This window comes from Onychostoma macrolepis, chromosome 05 (assembly GCF_012432095.1).
Source record: "Onychostoma macrolepis isolate SWU-2019 chromosome 05, ASM1243209v1, whole genome shotgun sequence".
Classification (NCBI taxonomy): Eukaryota; Metazoa; Chordata; class Actinopteri; order Cypriniformes; family Cyprinidae; genus Onychostoma; species Onychostoma macrolepis.
Genome location: NC_081159.1, coordinates 6381359 through 6399270, shown reverse-complemented (window position 1 = coordinate 6399270; position 17912 = coordinate 6381359). Strand labels below are relative to the sequence as shown.

At 35.1% G+C, this 17912-nt stretch overlaps 1 protein-coding gene across 20 annotated transcripts in view; it reads right to left on the bottom strand.

Annotated features, from left to right (window-relative positions):
* Nucleotides 1-2410: 2410 nt before the first annotated feature.
* Nucleotides 2411-17912, bottom strand: part of dnm1b (dynamin 1b) — a 37375-nt gene continuing 21873 nt past the window's right edge. For 2 of the 20 annotated variants that reach the window (XM_058776601.1, XM_058776605.1), the window contains 7 exons: nucleotides 12503-12612; nucleotides 10657-10768; nucleotides 10478-10489; nucleotides 10058-10231; nucleotides 9678-9919; nucleotides 7133-7330; nucleotides 2411-3632 (listed from right to left, as the gene is read on the bottom strand). In XM_058776601.1, the coding sequence (XP_058632584.1) occupies nucleotides 3572-3632; nucleotides 7133-7330; nucleotides 9678-9919; nucleotides 10058-10231; nucleotides 10478-10489; nucleotides 10657-10768; nucleotides 12503-12612 (909 nt within the window). In that variant the 3' untranslated portion in view covers nucleotides 2411-3571. Of the gene's footprint in view, nucleotides 5254-5989; nucleotides 6849-7132; nucleotides 7331-9677; nucleotides 9920-10057; nucleotides 10232-10477; nucleotides 10490-10656; nucleotides 10769-10802; nucleotides 12010-12502; nucleotides 12613-15221; nucleotides 15691-17912 lie in introns of those variants that run through there. The other 18 variants (XM_058776604.1, XM_058776610.1, XM_058776602.1 and 15 more) reach the window with 13 other exon arrangements.

Below are 17912 nucleotides of genomic sequence, written 5' to 3'. Positions count from 1 at the left end.
TGCTGCGCTGCAGACGCGCTGATGGATCTCTCCACCAATCCGAGAGCTGCATTTGAAACGCACGGAGTTTGATTGCATTTTCAGAAATGTCTAAAACTCAAGGGGACTGCAAAAGTATTTGCCCCAAGGGAGTAACTGTTCTTTGCACAGTAGTTAAATTCCTTCTTTTACAATATTTGTGCTGGATTCCAGTCATCCAAAAATATTTCTGTGTACTTTTTTTTTCTTTTTTAATTAAACGTGTCTCATAGTTTATGCAATTGTTTTAGCTCCACGTTTTTTTTACAGTATTACAAGTGTTTTTGTTTTCCTTCACTAACAGAGGTTATGTTTTTCAAGTGAGGCACAGTAGTGTCTCTGAAGACGTTATAGTTGCCAGGTGTCCAGAAAGAATTTAACTTTGACTGTCAGCCAAGCACACAGTAACGTATGTCAATGGAAGTCGCAGTACAGTTTTTTCCCTTGCAAAACAGTTTTCTTTGTTTGTCTGGCACATTTTGTTTTTTTGTTTAGTTTCTAACTTTTCCTCTCTATCTTTTCTGTCTTTTAATCTCACAGTATGATTTTATATGTCACAATTTGACTTTATTTCCTTTTTAAACTCTTTTTTTATTTAGCTATACTCTGAGGTGGAAAAGCCTTCCGTAAAGAGACAATTAAACAGTAAAATGTTTTCAGTTACCTAAAAATGGTCTTATATATAAGGATACACCTCAAAAAAGGCAAAAACAAAAGAAGGGCTTGTCGCTAAACAAGGATGTGACGACACATGGGATGTGGCCCGTTATAATGTGAAAGCACTCATTTGTGTTAAACAGTTTGAACACCTTTGACCATCAGCACAACAGTAACTAGAGAGTTTTTACTGTCATGTACGGCACACCTCCTCCCTCATGCCAAAGCACTCTTGCTGTATTTCTATTGATGAAACAACTAGGCCTACATTATGTTATTGCTGACCCACTTAACATAAACAAAGCCACACACTGTGAGTCAAGCACAACAACATTATACACTTTGACCCTACAAACATCTGACTCCAGCAGAGACTGGAGGTGAATGAGACCTACATTACATTGATGTCCAGTGTGGCAGCAGTTTCCCTGATTAGCAATTCATATCAAAATTGAGTGCTGTAAAGAATATTGTGAATCAGCCAAAGGGAGGTTGAAAATAACTAAAGAAAAACTCAAAATTTGTTTGTTCACACATTTTTCCTCCCTATTATGTGAGGCATTTTCAAAAGCCATCTGGTCTTTAAAAACAGCCAGGAAATCTGCGGTTTACAAAGTTATCTGTAGTCTAAATCAACTGTACAGAGCATTCATTGGTAATTAGGGAATTCCAATCAACATCTAATTTCCTCAGCTAAAGCTGATGAACTGGTTTTGAACCTCTAAGAGGGTCAGTTGTGCTCAGCAGATATCCATTGATAAAGCAGATTCATATTTGCATTGCAACTATTCCAAATAATCCTGAAAAGAATGTATCAGGTTTTTCACAAGAATATTAAGCAGCTGTTTTCAATACTGAAATCTTTCTTGAGCACAAATAGCATATTAAAATGATTAAAGTTATCTTAAATTGTAATAATATTTCATAATATTACTGTTTTTACTGTACTGTTGATTAAAAACAAAAATCTTTCTAACTCCTAACTTTTGAATGGTATATTTTATTTATTGAGGATATAATGTGTATTAATAATTGTTTAGTCGAAGCATTTTTTATCATCGATATTTAATTTCAAATATATACATTTTATGCTATTCTGTGGAACATAGATCAATGGTACTTAGGCCTATATGTCACCCTGTACCACAAAACCAGTCATAAGTAGCATGAGTATATTTGTAGCAATAGCCAACAATACATTGTATGGGTCAAAATGATAAATTTTTCTTTTATGCCAAAAATCATTAGGATAGTAAAGATCATGTTCCATGAAGATATTTTGTAAATTTCCTACCGTAAATATATCAAAACTGAATTTTTGATTAGTAATATGCATTGCTGAGGACTTCATTTAGACAACTTTAAAGGCGTTTTTCTCAATATTTTGATTTTTTTTTTTTTTTGCAACCTTTTTTTTTAGATTCCAGATTTTCAAATAGTTGTATCTCAGCCAAATATTGTCCTAACAAACCATACATCAATGAAAAGCTTATTTATTCAGCTTTCAGATGATGTAAAAATCTCAATTTTAAACAAATGACCCTTATGACTGGTTTTGTGGTCCAGGGTCACATATATAAATGACAAAGTAGGACTAGCAGTTGTAGTTTTCACTCCCGTGAATATTTCTAAGGCTGGGTTCATTTTTGAAAGTCAGTTTCAAACCTTAAAGTCCTGAATGTAAAGTACATTAGTAAAAATCACAAAACAAAACAAACCTCACTGTTATCTTCCACACAAAGACACTTTAATTTCATCACAAAGCATTGGCCAGTTTATGACACCAGACCACAATAAGATACACATGGCAGTAGTAAGATTCACACACACACCCGTTCCACTACAGAGTGGAGATTTTGGTGTTGCCCGCAGACCCCTCCATATACAGTATGTATATACACACACATACTAACCGTAAACTTGTATTTTACAATCAGTTCATTTTCAATATAATGACTTCATTATCAATACTTAGTAAATGTACATGACACAAGGCAACAGAAGCACAACTCCCAGAGATGCACAACAAATATACATCAACACAGTAACAGAATCTGTTCACCATATAATCAGTCAGAACAGATGTTATATTCATTTAAACTCATGTCAGGGTATGAAGGATTCTTGAATTTATTTATCAATAACATTCCAACTGCAGACAGATTGATTCACTAACCATTCTCTTTGGTCGGACATTTTCAACTACTGCATCAACAGATAAATAAATCGCACCGACTTGAAAGTAACAAACATAATTCTGAGACTTTTTTTCATACCAGACACTTCATAATATATATATATTCTAATATATGTACATTTCAATCAGACAGGACTTTTGCTAGGGAATATACAAGATACATTGTGGCCAAAACAAACACTGTGGGATCAAATAACGTTCAAACTTTCAGGAAGAGTACATTCACACATAGTACCACATAACAAGTGCAAAAATAGTGAAGTTTATATTTGTGTATCCGCTATCCTGTATACTGGCGTGCAGACAGGAATGTAAGCTTACACCTTTAGCTCGTGTAACACCTCTATATAGATCAAGTCGACGTTGACTAGTGTGTAAACACAAACACCACACAGCATCTTCAGTATAATTAACATTGCAGTGACTTTGTATGTTGACACAAGTCCACACTGGGCGTATTATTCAGATGCCCCTTACAATGTGATTAGTGTATATAGTACAGACAGAGGGAATGTGCTCTCCCGCATTCTTCATTTATCTTTCTGCCTTTTCTTTCAGTCACTTCATCCGTACTTGCTGCTGCAGTAACGCTCGGCATTCAGCAATCCCAGGATGCACTTGGTCAGAGGAAAAGCAAAGAGAAAGAGAGGCGGTGGAGAGACAGAAAGAGGGGAGGAGGAGGAGGAAGGACGATTGACTCTAAGAGTCAAATGAAGTTTGTGGATTCTCACTGTGAGAAGGGCTTCCTTTGTTTGGGCGGCTAAAAGACAAAAAAGAACAACAAATAAAACAAAAAAAAAAAAAAGGAAAAAAGCTTGGGAAATGACAGCATGGATAGTAAGGAGAATGGGTTTGTCAATGTCAAGTGGGTATGATGGCTTGTTTTGTTCACTTAAGATAATATTAGCACTTGTGAATGTGATGGTGATGACAAATGTGAAGAATATATGTGACACTGGACCTTAAGTCACTGGGGTATATTTGTAGCAATAGCCAAAAATACATTGTATGGGTCAAAATTATCCATTTTTCTTTGATGCCAAAAATCATTATGATATTAAGTAAAGATCATGATCCATGAAGATATTTTGTAAATTTCTTACCGTAAATGTATCAAAACTTAATTTTTGATTAGTTATATGCATTGCTAAGAACTTCATTTGGGCAACTTTAAACTTCTTTTGCACCCTCAGATTCCAGATTTTCAAATAGTTGTATCTCAGCCAAATATTGTCCGATCCTAACAAACCATACATCAATGGAAAGCTTATTTATTCAGATGATGTATAAATCTCAATTTCGAAAAAAATTGACACTTAAGACTGGTTTTGTCGTCCAGGGTCACATATGTTTTTTTCTCTTTTCAGATATATAGAATTTAACAGCTCCAGCTGTGATTCCTCTAAATGATTCTGATTCCGTAACAATTCTTTTAGTTTTTTGGGGTAAAAAAAAGATGCAATTTTTACTGCCAAATAACAATTTAGTTTAACGAAAATGGTCAAAACATTGAATTTATTCATTTTTTATAGCAAATTCTCCAGACAAATCGTATAAAATCTACTTTATTTTTAACTACACGTCTTATGAACTTTTATGAATTTTTAAAAATTGAAACCAGTTCTGAATATGAACCAATTCTCGCTTACATTTTTTTTGTATGATTTACTGTTAACGCTTTTTAAAGTTAATCAGTCTCAGAAAGGTGCAATATAACATTCAGACAGAATCAAAAAACTTGTTAAAACGTGGTGATCTTTAAAAAAATGAAATAATCCAAACTGTTTAATATAAGGCAATATAAAAATCCAGAAGAGTAAGATGAAACTTACTTTAAGAAAGAAAATATGACTGCAACATAGAATTTAATGAAGCAGTAGGACAAGTAGCATGGTATTTTTTAAGAAAAGCATGCAGGTCATGTTTATTCAGGGGTTAAGAACTGGTCAGTCAGATGCTGGTTAAGGCTTAGTAGTTGCTAATAAAGGCAAAAACATGACAATGTCATCTAGCATCCATGTGCATAAATGCTGAAGCAAACAGTGAAATAGGCTGGTACATGGACAATCCCTGTGCATCTGTAACTAGTGTTCTTCATTCCTAAATACAGGATATATGCTGGTAATGGAATATAATGGCACCACATCTGCGCTCATGTATACAATTATTAGATCAATTTATAATATTCCCGGTGTATATTTGTGGAAGAGTAAATACTCTTTCAAGTAAACATGTGATATGTATGTGGACTGTGCTTGTGTGCATGCATGTGATATAGTGGCAGAGGGGTCAGTGGTTTTCCTCTGTCTGCTGATCACCAGTGTTAATGCTCAGTGATCGAGTCTCTGTTGGATCTGGTGGGGGAGGCTGGCGCTCTCCGACTTCAAAGATGACAACAGACAGATTGATGGACGCAGACGTATAAACAGGAGGACAGACAGACAACAGGGGAAAAGACACACAATTAGGAACAACACAAAAGAACATGAAGACAAAAGCAGTAACAATGAACTCTGAAAATGAACATATACTGTATGACACACAAGGTGGATCCATCAGAGATTCATTAACCGCTAATGTCATGTCACTAAACACCTACACGAATAATAAATCAGATTATAATTTATCATTTAGTTTAAAAAATAATAATAAAACTTGGATTAAAACTGTTTAATCCAATTCACTTGGGCTTGATGTTTCACAAGTAAACTATATGCAAGTTAGCAGAGCCATTACTAAACAAAAAAAAATAAATTATAATAATAAAAAAGTATCAGGGACACACATCACACAAAAACATAAACAGCATGTCATATACCAAAATCTATATGTGTTAAAAAGGATCTATATGCCCCACATTAAATTAAAAAATTAAATGAATAGCTAAAAAACTGGCAAAGAAATAAAAAATTTAAAAAAACATTTTGTAATTTAACCTAATTAAAAAAGACAATTAATAAAACATTTTTAATCAATGTTTATTTATGGTGACTTAAACACAACTTAATTTAATTTAATTTAGAAATAGTTGTGTTTAAGGCACCATAAATAAACATTAATTTAAAAGTTTTATTATTTGTCTTTTTAATTAATGTTTATTTATGGTGACTTAAACACAATTATTTCTAAATTAAATTAAATTATATTAAATTACAACTGCTAAATTACATATAAAAATAAAACAAAATAATTACAAAAAAATTATTAATATTAATTTATAGTATACTTAAATACAACTGTTGCTAGAAACTAAATCTATAACATACATTTAAGACTGAGTTGTCCTAATAAAATTAAATGGCAGTTCTAAACATAGTTTAAATTAGGACTTTAGAAAAAAAAATACTCTGAACAAACGAATTGACAGTAATAGACAGCCTGGTATACTCATATCTAGTGAATGACAAGTGTTAGGGAACAGCACATGTTAACACATTTAAAGATGGAATCATGCAAGGACGTGGTGATGTCACATAAGGACAATATGTCGGACATACCATTTGCGTAACTCCTCATTGGTCACTGATTGAAATTCTGAAACAATAACCGGAATCATTGTGGAAGGGATTTAGTGGGACTGTGTTTGAGGAGAACATGGGTCGACAGAAAAGAGGCAATGGAAGGAAGCAAAAACGTATCATCTCCATGGTTTGTCCCGTTTAACTGGTCAGTTTCCCTTACATTTTCCTCCCAAACATGTATATCATGAGAGAATGATCTCACAAAGCTGATGCACTGATGATACTATATAGTACAAACAATACGTGAACTGAATGATTTAAAACAATGTTTGAATGAATATGCACATGGCAAGGAGATGGAGAAAGAAAACCAGCGTAGTTGAAAAAAATGTGTGAGTGTGAGCTGAGAAAAAGTAATGGATTGTGACAGGCGAGAGAAGTAGAAATAGCAGGAAGAGTGTTACTGATCTGTCTTTCTTGTGTTAAAGACCAGGGATCAGGTCAGGGCAGAAGGGCTGTAAAGGGTGTAAATGGAGGGTAGTTTGTAGATCATTGCTCTCAACACTATTAACACTTGTATTACTCCCCACAGTACTCAAAACACATTCTATGGCCATTAGGCTGTATTTAATTCAATTAAACATTTCAAAGGCCCCCTTTCATTTGCATGTGCACCATCTGAACAATTACACTGAAACATTATTACTTTCATATATATATATATATATATATATATATATATATATAAACTTCTTCTCTGGACACATCTTCTCTTATAAATATTTCTTCTCTGACTCACCTTGGGACACCTGGTGGGCCGCGGTTGGGACGAGAGGGGACTTGGGGCGGGGGGGCGCTGAAAGGGTCAGGAGAGGCTCCAGGTCTGGATGGCACAGGAGGTGCTCCAGCGGTAGGGGGCCCTGGGGCGGTGCGTCCACCTGGACGAGGGGGCCCAGGTGGGGCCCGACGCTGGGGAGTGGGACTAGACATGGGAGATCTGTTGAGAAAATAAAAAAGATTATTATTTTGGCTTGACAAAGATCATTCGATCTATCTATCTATCTTTTGTCCTGTACATCATTTTCTTTCTTTCTTTATCTGTCCGTCTGCCCATCTTCAGACGTGTGTCTGTTACAGTTTTTCTCAGTCGCTTTGGTGCATTTCTCAAATCAGAAATGAAATTCTCAAAACTACTTGTTCAACGTCCACATCATCTAGTCACTTGTGCACATCATAAAAGCAGTTTCTCATTCTTTTGAACAAGTTGCGATTGCTTTGGTACATTTATGCAATTGATTATGTACATTTGTCTGCGGTTTCCTACATTATCAGTTGCTATTGTCATGTTGCTCAAAATGTATTACATAGTTCTCTGTGCTATAGTCTTACCCCTCAAAACCTCAAGTCATTAGTTCATCGTATAAGTCATTACATGCAAAATGGTTGATCTAGTTGTCATAAACTGTCAAGCATATGTTCTACACATTTCTATTAGACTTTTTGTAAATTTGCCATGAATTGTTCAAGTGAATCTTGACTTTCCCTAATGAAGAGAATGTAGATTAACCAATGATAAACCAGTTCTCTGAAATAGCTCAAAGATACATTTCATGAACCTTCAATTGGAAAACATATATAGACAGAGGACAACACAAGAGTTACAAACTCTGACAATGGACTATCAAAAAATAAAAATAAAAAAATTCACCTTTGTGCCCATATTTCTTTTTCTTTTCACAATGATGTTGTAATGTTTTTTTATTTATTTTTTTGTCAGATCACTAGTAAACTGTATCCAATCCAGTCTTTCAATCAATGTCCCACATACAGTAATGTGTAAATTTGTACGTTTGAAATGGATATATGGCATTCATAAAAAGTGCAGCATTCTGCATTTCAATACAGTAACTGTCATCCAAACTGTTGCCATAGTTTACATCAGAACATCCCTCCAGAGTACACTGTTATATTGACAACATGACTAAGCAATTTGACTGTCTTATCCGTACACAATGACACAAGGACTTGTCATTCTGATGGCACTGACATGTTCATTGACACAGATATTTATTTTTGAGAGATGAACTAAGTATTTTGAGCAAGAGACTGGCTTTTGCAGGTAATCCATGGTGTTTTGCTATTTGTACGAGTTGTTTTGAGAAATGCACTTACTGTTTTGCAAATATTAAGGATGATTCGAAAAAATGCACCAAAGCGACTGAGAAAAACTGTAATAATGCCTAGTAACAAGTTAGCTTCATGCTTGATGCCTAGTACCAAGTTAGCTTTAGCTTCATGCTAAATTTTGTTAGCAATGCCTAACAAAAGGTGTGTCTCATTTCACGGGCTTATGCACAATTCTATGCCGTTTTTTAGAATAAAATTCCAAAAAGACAAAAGTACACTTCAAAGGTCTGGTTTATGCACTTAATTAACCATAAAAAACAAGGGTAGGGGCTTTAAAACACAACCAAAATGTTAACACTGGAACACAACTAAAATGTTAAAACATGCTAGCAACTTATAGAAACTTCTAAAACATGCTAAACCATCTATCTGACAGATTGCATGGCCTTAAAGGATTAGTTCACACCAGAATTGAAATTTCCTGATAATTTACTCACCCCCATGTAATCCAAGATGTTCATGTCTTTCTTTCTTCAGTTGAAAATAAATTAAGGTTTTTGAGGAAAACATTCCAGGATTTTTCTCCATATAGTGAACTTCAAAGGGGACAAGCTTGAAGGTTCGAACTGCAGTTTCAACACAGCTTCAAAGGGCTCTACATGATCCCAGCTGAGGAGTAAGGGTCTTATCTAGCGAAACAATCGGTCATTTTTTTACAAATTAAAATTTATATACTTTTCAACCACAAATCTTTTCCAACATGACTACGTGATGCATGAAGTCGTGGACATGCATTGCAGAGCTTGTGAAAGACGAGCATTTGTGGTTAAAATGTGTATAAATTGTAACTTTTTTTTTTTAGAAAATGACCTATCGTTTAGCTAGATAAGAGCCTTATTCCTTGGCTGGGATCATGTAGAGCCCTTTGAAGCTGCACTGAAACTGCAATTTGGACCTTCAACCCATTGAGTCCCACTGAAGTCCACTAAATGGAGAAAAAGGTCCCACTTTATGTTAGGTGGCCTTAACTACTATCCAAGATACCAATTGGCTATTCAAAAATGATATTTGATATATTTCACCTCAATTTCCTGTTTCAGTATGAAATACTGAACAAATGAAAAGCCAAATCATTCAAATTCTTAATTAAAATATAAGCGTACACTGAAACTCACATCAAAAACATTGCTGATTTAATAACATTTTTGACACAGTACCTGCGCCCTGAAGGTCCTCCTTGTACCTGCAGCCAGGAGTCATCCACCGGCGGGGGCATGGCAGTGGTGACGGTGCTGGTGCTGATGTCCCCGATGATGTTGAGGGCCTCTTTCAGAGCGTGGTACATGCGCAGCATCTCCTCCCTGTGCTGAGCCTGTTCTGCTGACTCCTCCATCAGAGAGTTCTGGTCTCCACATGAGTACAAGTTAGCCAACAACTCAGCATGGATGAATTCCTTAGTCTATGGGAAGAGGAAGCAAAGAAGAAGACTAAGAAAAAGTGCCATGCCAGCTGTATTTGCCTAGAACTGCAGGTCTAAGAAACATCCAGTAAGAAACTAACTTATTTGATATCAAACATCATGGTAAACACAGCTTACGTTGTTGATCATGAGATGCATGATGGTCTTGGGCATGAGGTCCCGCACAGTCTTATTGACAATGGCCATGTAGGAATCCACAAGGTTCCTGATGGTCTCCACCTGCCTCTCAAGCTGAGGATCCATGGAGTGCATAAAGCCATCTGAGCCGTTCTCCTCACTAGCATCACTCTGCTGAGGACCAGCAACACATATTGATATTCACATATTACTGGCACCAATAAAATTAAGGACACATTGAGGAACAAAGATTGGAATAATGAAGCAAATTAAATCCTATCACTAGATCACAGTTGATTCGATATCCATCCTCAACCAGTCAATCAGTGGTGGAGTTTACACCATCATTTGGTTAAATACAACACATACTGATATTCAGAGAGGAATATGAGAGAAAAATCAGTCAAAGGAAAAACTTACCTTCTCTTTATCCTGCAGATGTAGCAAAGAAAGCACAGTAAGTTAATTAAGTTAGTAAGCTATCAATATTTGTTAGAATTGCATTGGTGATTGGTTATACATGTGGTAGCAGTTACAGCACAGTAATGAGTTAATAAGTTAATACGACTGAGAGATGATCAGTGGAAGCATTCACATACAGTGATGCGCTCTGGGTAAACTCCAGCTCGTAGGAAGGACGCCTTCCAGCTGTCCACCTCCTCTTGAGTGTCGCAAGCCAGCTCAAGCTGCCTATAGTCTTTATACACGTTCCTGAGACAACAGTCCAACAACATGCATGAGCAATGAGTCATATTGTGCTTACGAAATAAAAATCACCATACAATAGTGTCATTTGCGATGCAAATTGTATAAATCAGTATTAAATTATTATATAAATATTTTTATCATAAATAATGTTTATTATACATGCACCTAATCAGCATATTACAAGGATTTCTGAAGGATCATAGGACACTGGATTAATGAAGCTGAAAATTCAGCTTTGCCATCATAAGAATACATTACATTATAAAATATATTCAAACAGAAAACAGCTATTTTAAATTGGGTTAACTTAAGAGAATTGTAGCACTCCAAACAGGATAAAAGAAAACTGCAGGTGCGTAGAGCCAATGGAATACTTGAAAATGAACAAGAATGTGGCTAGCCGCACACTGAATCCAGTTCAGGCTGGAAAATAAAAACAAATGGACATGAGACAATGACATCTCTGAATTCAATAATGAAATGCCTTTAACTGAAAATTGAGTGTTTAATCTTATCATTATACATTACTGATACTCTATCCTCCAATTTGATACTGTTAAGTGTTTTGACACAATCTGTATTGTTAAAAGCGCTATATAAATAAAGGTGACTTGACATGAGCAAGCAGACGTTTCAGAACATTGCTATTGTTTTTAACTCACATGCACTCTGCACTTTTTGCACGATGCAATTTATAAAATAAAAAAATGTTTTTGTAGACTTTTCCAGTCTGCATTGGATTCAGTGTGTGGCTAGCTACCCTAATGAAACAAAACTATATGGGAATATACTGCAAAATATAATGCAATATATTACACTAGTGCTTATATTTTTCAATATACAGCAATATATGCATTAACAATATATGGCTATATATCGATACATACAAATATATTTAGAAATGAAGGCAAAGATAAATCTAATATTTATAAGGTTTGAGTCTTTATTGCGTATATATTGCACACAGATGCTCCCATATAAATGTGAATGTATGTACACACACATATATACACACATTCACGCAATGAGTTAAAGCAGTGAGTTAAAGCATCTCTAGTTCCCAGCATGCTTTGCTTCTGACTGTTAAAGGAGAGTAAACATTTTTTAATGAAATGTTATGTCGTGTTTTTGCTCAATATTAATATCGGGGAGATTTAGTGTTTAATGTTGTATTATTTTGAAATTTAAAAGTGTTTCTGGTATGTGTAAGTTTGTGGGGTTACCACTGTGCAGAAGAGTAGAGCCTGTGGTTAGGAAGACGATTAGCCAAACACTGTTAAATTGTATGTTACTTCATTTAAAAAGTAATGGCTGTGCAGTTTTCAGCACAGTGATAGTCTGTTCACTAAGTACTTTATTATGAGCAGGTGTGCTTATGCTATTGCAAACCAGCAATATTTTAAAATATATCATAAATGATTATTAAATATAAGAAATATGCAGTAACATATCTTATCACATGCACATCTATATATTATAGTGTATGACTGAATATAAAATTAAATATATTAGTAAATATATTGTCACATATTTATTTAATGTTAATTTAATGTTATTTAATATATTTATCATTCTTATATTAGGAAATATATATATATATATATATATATATATATATATTGCGTAAGGGTAGCCACCTTCTTGTTCAGTTTATATTCAGATTAATTATGCATTAAGTATATTCATGTATTTCTTTATTTTTGAAAGCTCTGCAGTGAGTAAAATATTTTCTCTAACCTTTGTTCGGTGTTAAAGAGAGCAAACACGTGCTTGCTGGACATGAAACTCTTCTCTATATCTCTGAGCTTCAGGTTGTCTAATGGCAGCATGTACTTCTTCTCTTTCTCCTGCAGAGGGTAATAAGCACAATTAAAAAGTTACAGTTTTTTTTTCAGCTGCTTATACACATTTTCAAAACTTTGCCTCTTTTTTTCAAAACTTTACACACAAATCCAAGAATTGCACACACAAAATGCAAAATGCCTCACATCTCTTGCAAAATGAACCACTGCATTCAAAATATCACAAACATATATCAAAAGCAAACATTTGCAAACACCTTTGCAATAATATTAATTCCTGTTAGATTTTTGTGTGTTACATAGAGAATTGTGTGTTGTGTTTTGCAAAAAGTGTTTTATGAAATTGAAAACTGAGTCAAAGGCCGAGAATTAGTGTATGGTTTTGCAGATTTGGTGTGTGGTTCTGGTGTTTCAGGGTCAGGTTTCAGAAATTGTTTGACAAGTTAAGATTTTGTGTGTAACGCAGTTGAAAAAAAAAACTGTAATAAAGCAAAGCAAAAGAGAACACTACCAGATCAGGGACTGCCTACTGAAGAGTTGTATTTGCTGAACCTGTATTTGCTTTAACTATATGGCAAATACAATACTTAAACTGCTAGCTTAGCACTCTTTTATGATTGCATAAATCTGTATGAACATTTAGAAATTCAGAGGAATTAAACAACAGTTAGTGCTTACATGTCAGCCCCATCAGCTATAACACTAAAGGGTTAACAAGTACTTGTGATGCGAGTATTGATTCCACACTGGAAGCCTGCAATGGCACACTAAGTATCATGATTTATGACTCACGCACTTAATCAGCAACACACCAACTGGAGATGGAAATCCTGTATAAACTGAACTAAACTCTGCTTTTAAAGATTAAAGTATGGGTTTTTCCTCATATACCTAAAGGGGACAGAAAAAGGTTGATTTGTCATTCTGACTGAAGCTTATCCCTTTTGAATACAAACGTGAGAGCAGAGAGATGACAGTGAAGCGTGTAGGAGGAGGAGAGGGAGTGAAGATGAAAACACTTGCATGCTAACAGTGTGAAGCATCCACATATTAGAAGAGTAACCTACTTACAAACCACCAGAGGAATGCATTTCAGCATCAACACAAAATCTGTATATCAGCTATACTTAACACTTGATGTCAGTACTCTATTATAAAGATATGATATAAATTTATATCAGTACAAAGCAGCAACAGTATTGTGGCAAACAAAACTGTGGCTTCTTTAACATTTCAATTTAAGTACGGTCTCAATGTGGTGTAAGAACATGAAAACGTAAATGTAAAGAATATTTTTCATGGACTGTCCAACTTAATTATGTAGCTATACAATAGCTGCTGTAAATATAGTGTAGCTTTCATAAATAAGATAATGAGTAGTGATGTAGTTCAACAAGCGCTACATTGCTGTTTATATATATATATATATATACACACTATTATATTTATTTGAATCTGAAAGGTAATAAAAGACCTAAGGTAATAATCAAACACGTAAAAAGACAGAGTGAGTTGCTTTGTTCAGACAGTAATTTGATTTTTTTATTGTTCTTTTAAATAGCTTTGCTGTAATTGTAGAAACTTTTTCTTAGTCACTTGATGCAAATCATTTTCTTTTAAAAGGGAAGCTGTACTCAATTATCAGTAGCATCATGAAGCAAGAAGTTACGGTTTCATCCCATTCCTCATCTCTCGTTTCTGCAGTCTTCTCTCAACTATCCACTGAACAAAAAAAAAAAAAAAAAAGCAGTGCCTCTCTTAAGCCCAATTTATACTTCTGCGTCAGACCTACGCCGTAGCCTACGCAGAGACGCACAGGCCTGCGCCTTAACCTACGCCGTACCCGACGTGCACCTCTCCAAAAATCTAACAGCGCGTCAATTCTACGCGGACCGCAAGCGCTGTGATTGGTCTGCTAGAACCCCTCCCTCCGTATGCACTCGAGTTTTGTGTGCGTTTATGAGCACTGTAATATAGTTTAAATGTCACACCTTCTTATTTAAAATAAAACAAAGCAAAGAACAAGTGTCTTATTTATTATACTACAGCATTATATATCAGTAGTTGTCCGTGACAAACAATGTTGATCTGCCGTGGTACGCGTCCTTGTGGAGATTGAAAAAATGCCATCTCCTCCCGTTCCCTTGTTGTCCCCTTTTTGTAGTTTTAAATAACGACGAGCCGCTTCTTCTTCGGCTTTGTCCATGATACTGCGGGTTACACCAGTAACATGCCCGTGGACACTGCAGACTAGCGGTCCGCATGTGTACTGCACTTCGACGCGGACGACGACGCAGAAGTATAAATGAAAACCGACGCACAGCTTACGGCGTAGAGGCTACGGCGTAGGTCCGACACAGAAGTATAAATTGGGCTTCAGACCAGCATTCATAGCCTATGGTTCAATAATTTACCCTGAAATTTATGATAATTTTCTTCCACTGCACCATATCCAGAAATAACAATTTAGAGAGACTCCCAAGTCTGGGGAAACAAAAACATTGAATCACATGCACACTCTCAAAATCACAGAGGATGCTTGTGCATGTAAAATTCAGGAACAGAGCTTATGTATTTCCTTTTTTAGTGAATGATGATTAGACATGTTTGGCACTGTAACGAGAAGTCAGACTCGAGACACAGGTGAGTTAGATTCAAACAGACGGGTTTATTGAACAGTATGCGGGAGATCAAGGAACTGGTGAGTATAGCAGATTCAGAGTCTTTAACTGAACTGGAGATGATACTGATAGTGATGTTCTTGATTACCAGGTCTGACGGAGATGTCGAGGATCGCAGGTTTTCCTGCAAGCTGGTGTGATGGAGCTGGATGCAGGTAAGTAGACGGAGCGTACACACACGAGGGGAACACAGATCAAGGAGACTTGGCGCAACAGGTAAGTAATTCAGCATAGGTTTGAGTCTTTTTCCACTTGGGAGACCAGACAATGTGACTGTGTGTTCTTATAGTGCTGTGTGGGTGATTGGTGAATGACAGTCAGGTGTGCGTGATTAGTATTCTGGTGATTGTGAGCGCTGATAGGTGGAAGAGCCTGGTGTGTCCGTGACGGGTATATGGGCAACAAACTTTAAATTATAAAGATGACTGTACCAAGGCTGATTCTGTTAAAGAGTAAACATTTTGTATTTGAATTATAATTTTTTTCAGCTGTGAAAAGATGTACATTTCAATTGGAACCGCTTGTTTCTTTGATCAAAAATATAAATACTACAAATACTGTATATACAAATATAAAACACTTACAAACATGTCACTCATATGTAAGGTAAGATATTAACTCTGGTATTCCTGCTGTAATTATGACAAAGCCGCTAGTATTTCCAATTTTCTTATGAACTGGGAGTGTTAATATATTAATTAACCACAATTCATTTTGTGATTCTTTCAAGAATTTCAAGAACTGTATGTTTCCAAAAAAAGTATGTTAAAAGATTCCTCATATTACATTTTAAGCGAGAATATTTTAATATATTAATAATTATTTTAATATATAACACTTTACAAAAAGGTACTAGTAGTTAATGCTAGTTAACGGATAAAGTAATATTAACTAACAAAAAGCAATGCTAATAATTTGTAACATTATCTAAGAATCTTTGTTTACATCATTAGTAAGTAAAAGTACAACTGTTCATTGTTAAATCACATTAACTCAGGTCCATTAACTAATATCAACAGATGCAACTTTTGATTTTATTAATGTGTTAGTAAATGTTGCAATTAACATTAATTAAGATTATTAATTAGTAGTTCACTGTGGTAACACTTTAGAATACGGTTCCGTCGTTAATGAACAACTACACAGGAACAAATGCACTATTAACATTGTAGTAACGACTATTAACTAACAAGAAACTCTGATTAACAATTTATTAAGTAATAGCGCTCAGTTGAAACTGGTAGTTCACTATTAGCTAACCAATAACTACTATTTTTTTCATATATCCTGAGAACATTGCCAAGCTTCGAAACATGCTACCTGTTTCAGATGCAGAAAAGCTAGTTTATGCATTCATGACCGCTAGACTGGACTATTGTAATGCACTGTTAGGTGGTTGTCCTGCATCTTCAATAAACAAGCTACAGGTAGTCCAAAATGCAGCAGCTAGAGTCCTTACCAGGTCAAGAAAATATGATCATATTACCCCAATTTTGCAGTCTCTGCACTGGCTACCTATTAAGTTCCGGATCAATTACAAAATATTATTACTTGCCTATAAGGCACTAAATGGTTTATCTCCTGCGTACCTAACTAGTCTTCTACCACGCTACAATCCAACCCACTCCCTAAGGTCGCAAAATTCTGGACTTTTGGTAAAATCCACTAAAGGTGGTAGAGCTTTCTCACATTTGGCACCCAAACTCTGGAATAGCCTTCCTGATAACGTTCGGGGTTCAGACACACTCTCTCTGTTTAAATCTAGATTAAAGACACATCTCTTTAGCCAAGCATTCACATAATAATCTTATAATCTTGTACTGCATTTATATCTGATCAAACGTACATTATAATTCTTTAGATTGGGTTGAACAAATCATTTTTGCTTGAATAGAACAGCAGCTACGCTAATTACGTCTCTATCTGTTTCTCTGATTCTGCCACGGGATGGTAACTAGGAATTACTGAAGCGTCAGTCTGGATCCAACCCTTAAAAAGATCCGGGATGACCAAACACCTGAGAAGAGATGATGGCAACACCTCAGAGGACCACGGAGGATGCCAACCCTCAGACAACACATAATTACCAAGTTAAGTCTGTCATAACTTAAATATATTGGGTTTCTTCTGTGTGTATGTGTATATGTATGTATATATATATATATGTGCATGTGTGCGTATGTGTATGCATATATATAGTAGAAACTTAATTTCCTGTAAAGCTGCTTTGCAACGATTGTATCATAAAAAGCGCTATACAAATAAACTTGAATTGAAAACTTGAATTGTACTCCTAAGAACTACTTTATACAGGTTCATAATTAATATGAATTATGCATAATGAATAATTAACTTTAAAATGAAGGTCATGGTAACCCAATAGTAATGACTCAAGTATTACCAAATCCTTCTAAATGAATTACTAATTACTTGGATCAGTATTCTAAAGTGAAAATCATCATAACTCCCTAATATTGACTGATGTCATTGTAAGCTTTTGAATATATTTAAGGTTTTGGATAGTAATGACTCAAGTGTTACTACATCCTTCTGAAGAAACTACTAATTATTTGGATCAGTATTCTAAAGTGACGATCACAGTAACACACTAATAATGAAAATTAAGTGTTACCAAATCTAGCTAAATGAATTACTAACCAGGAC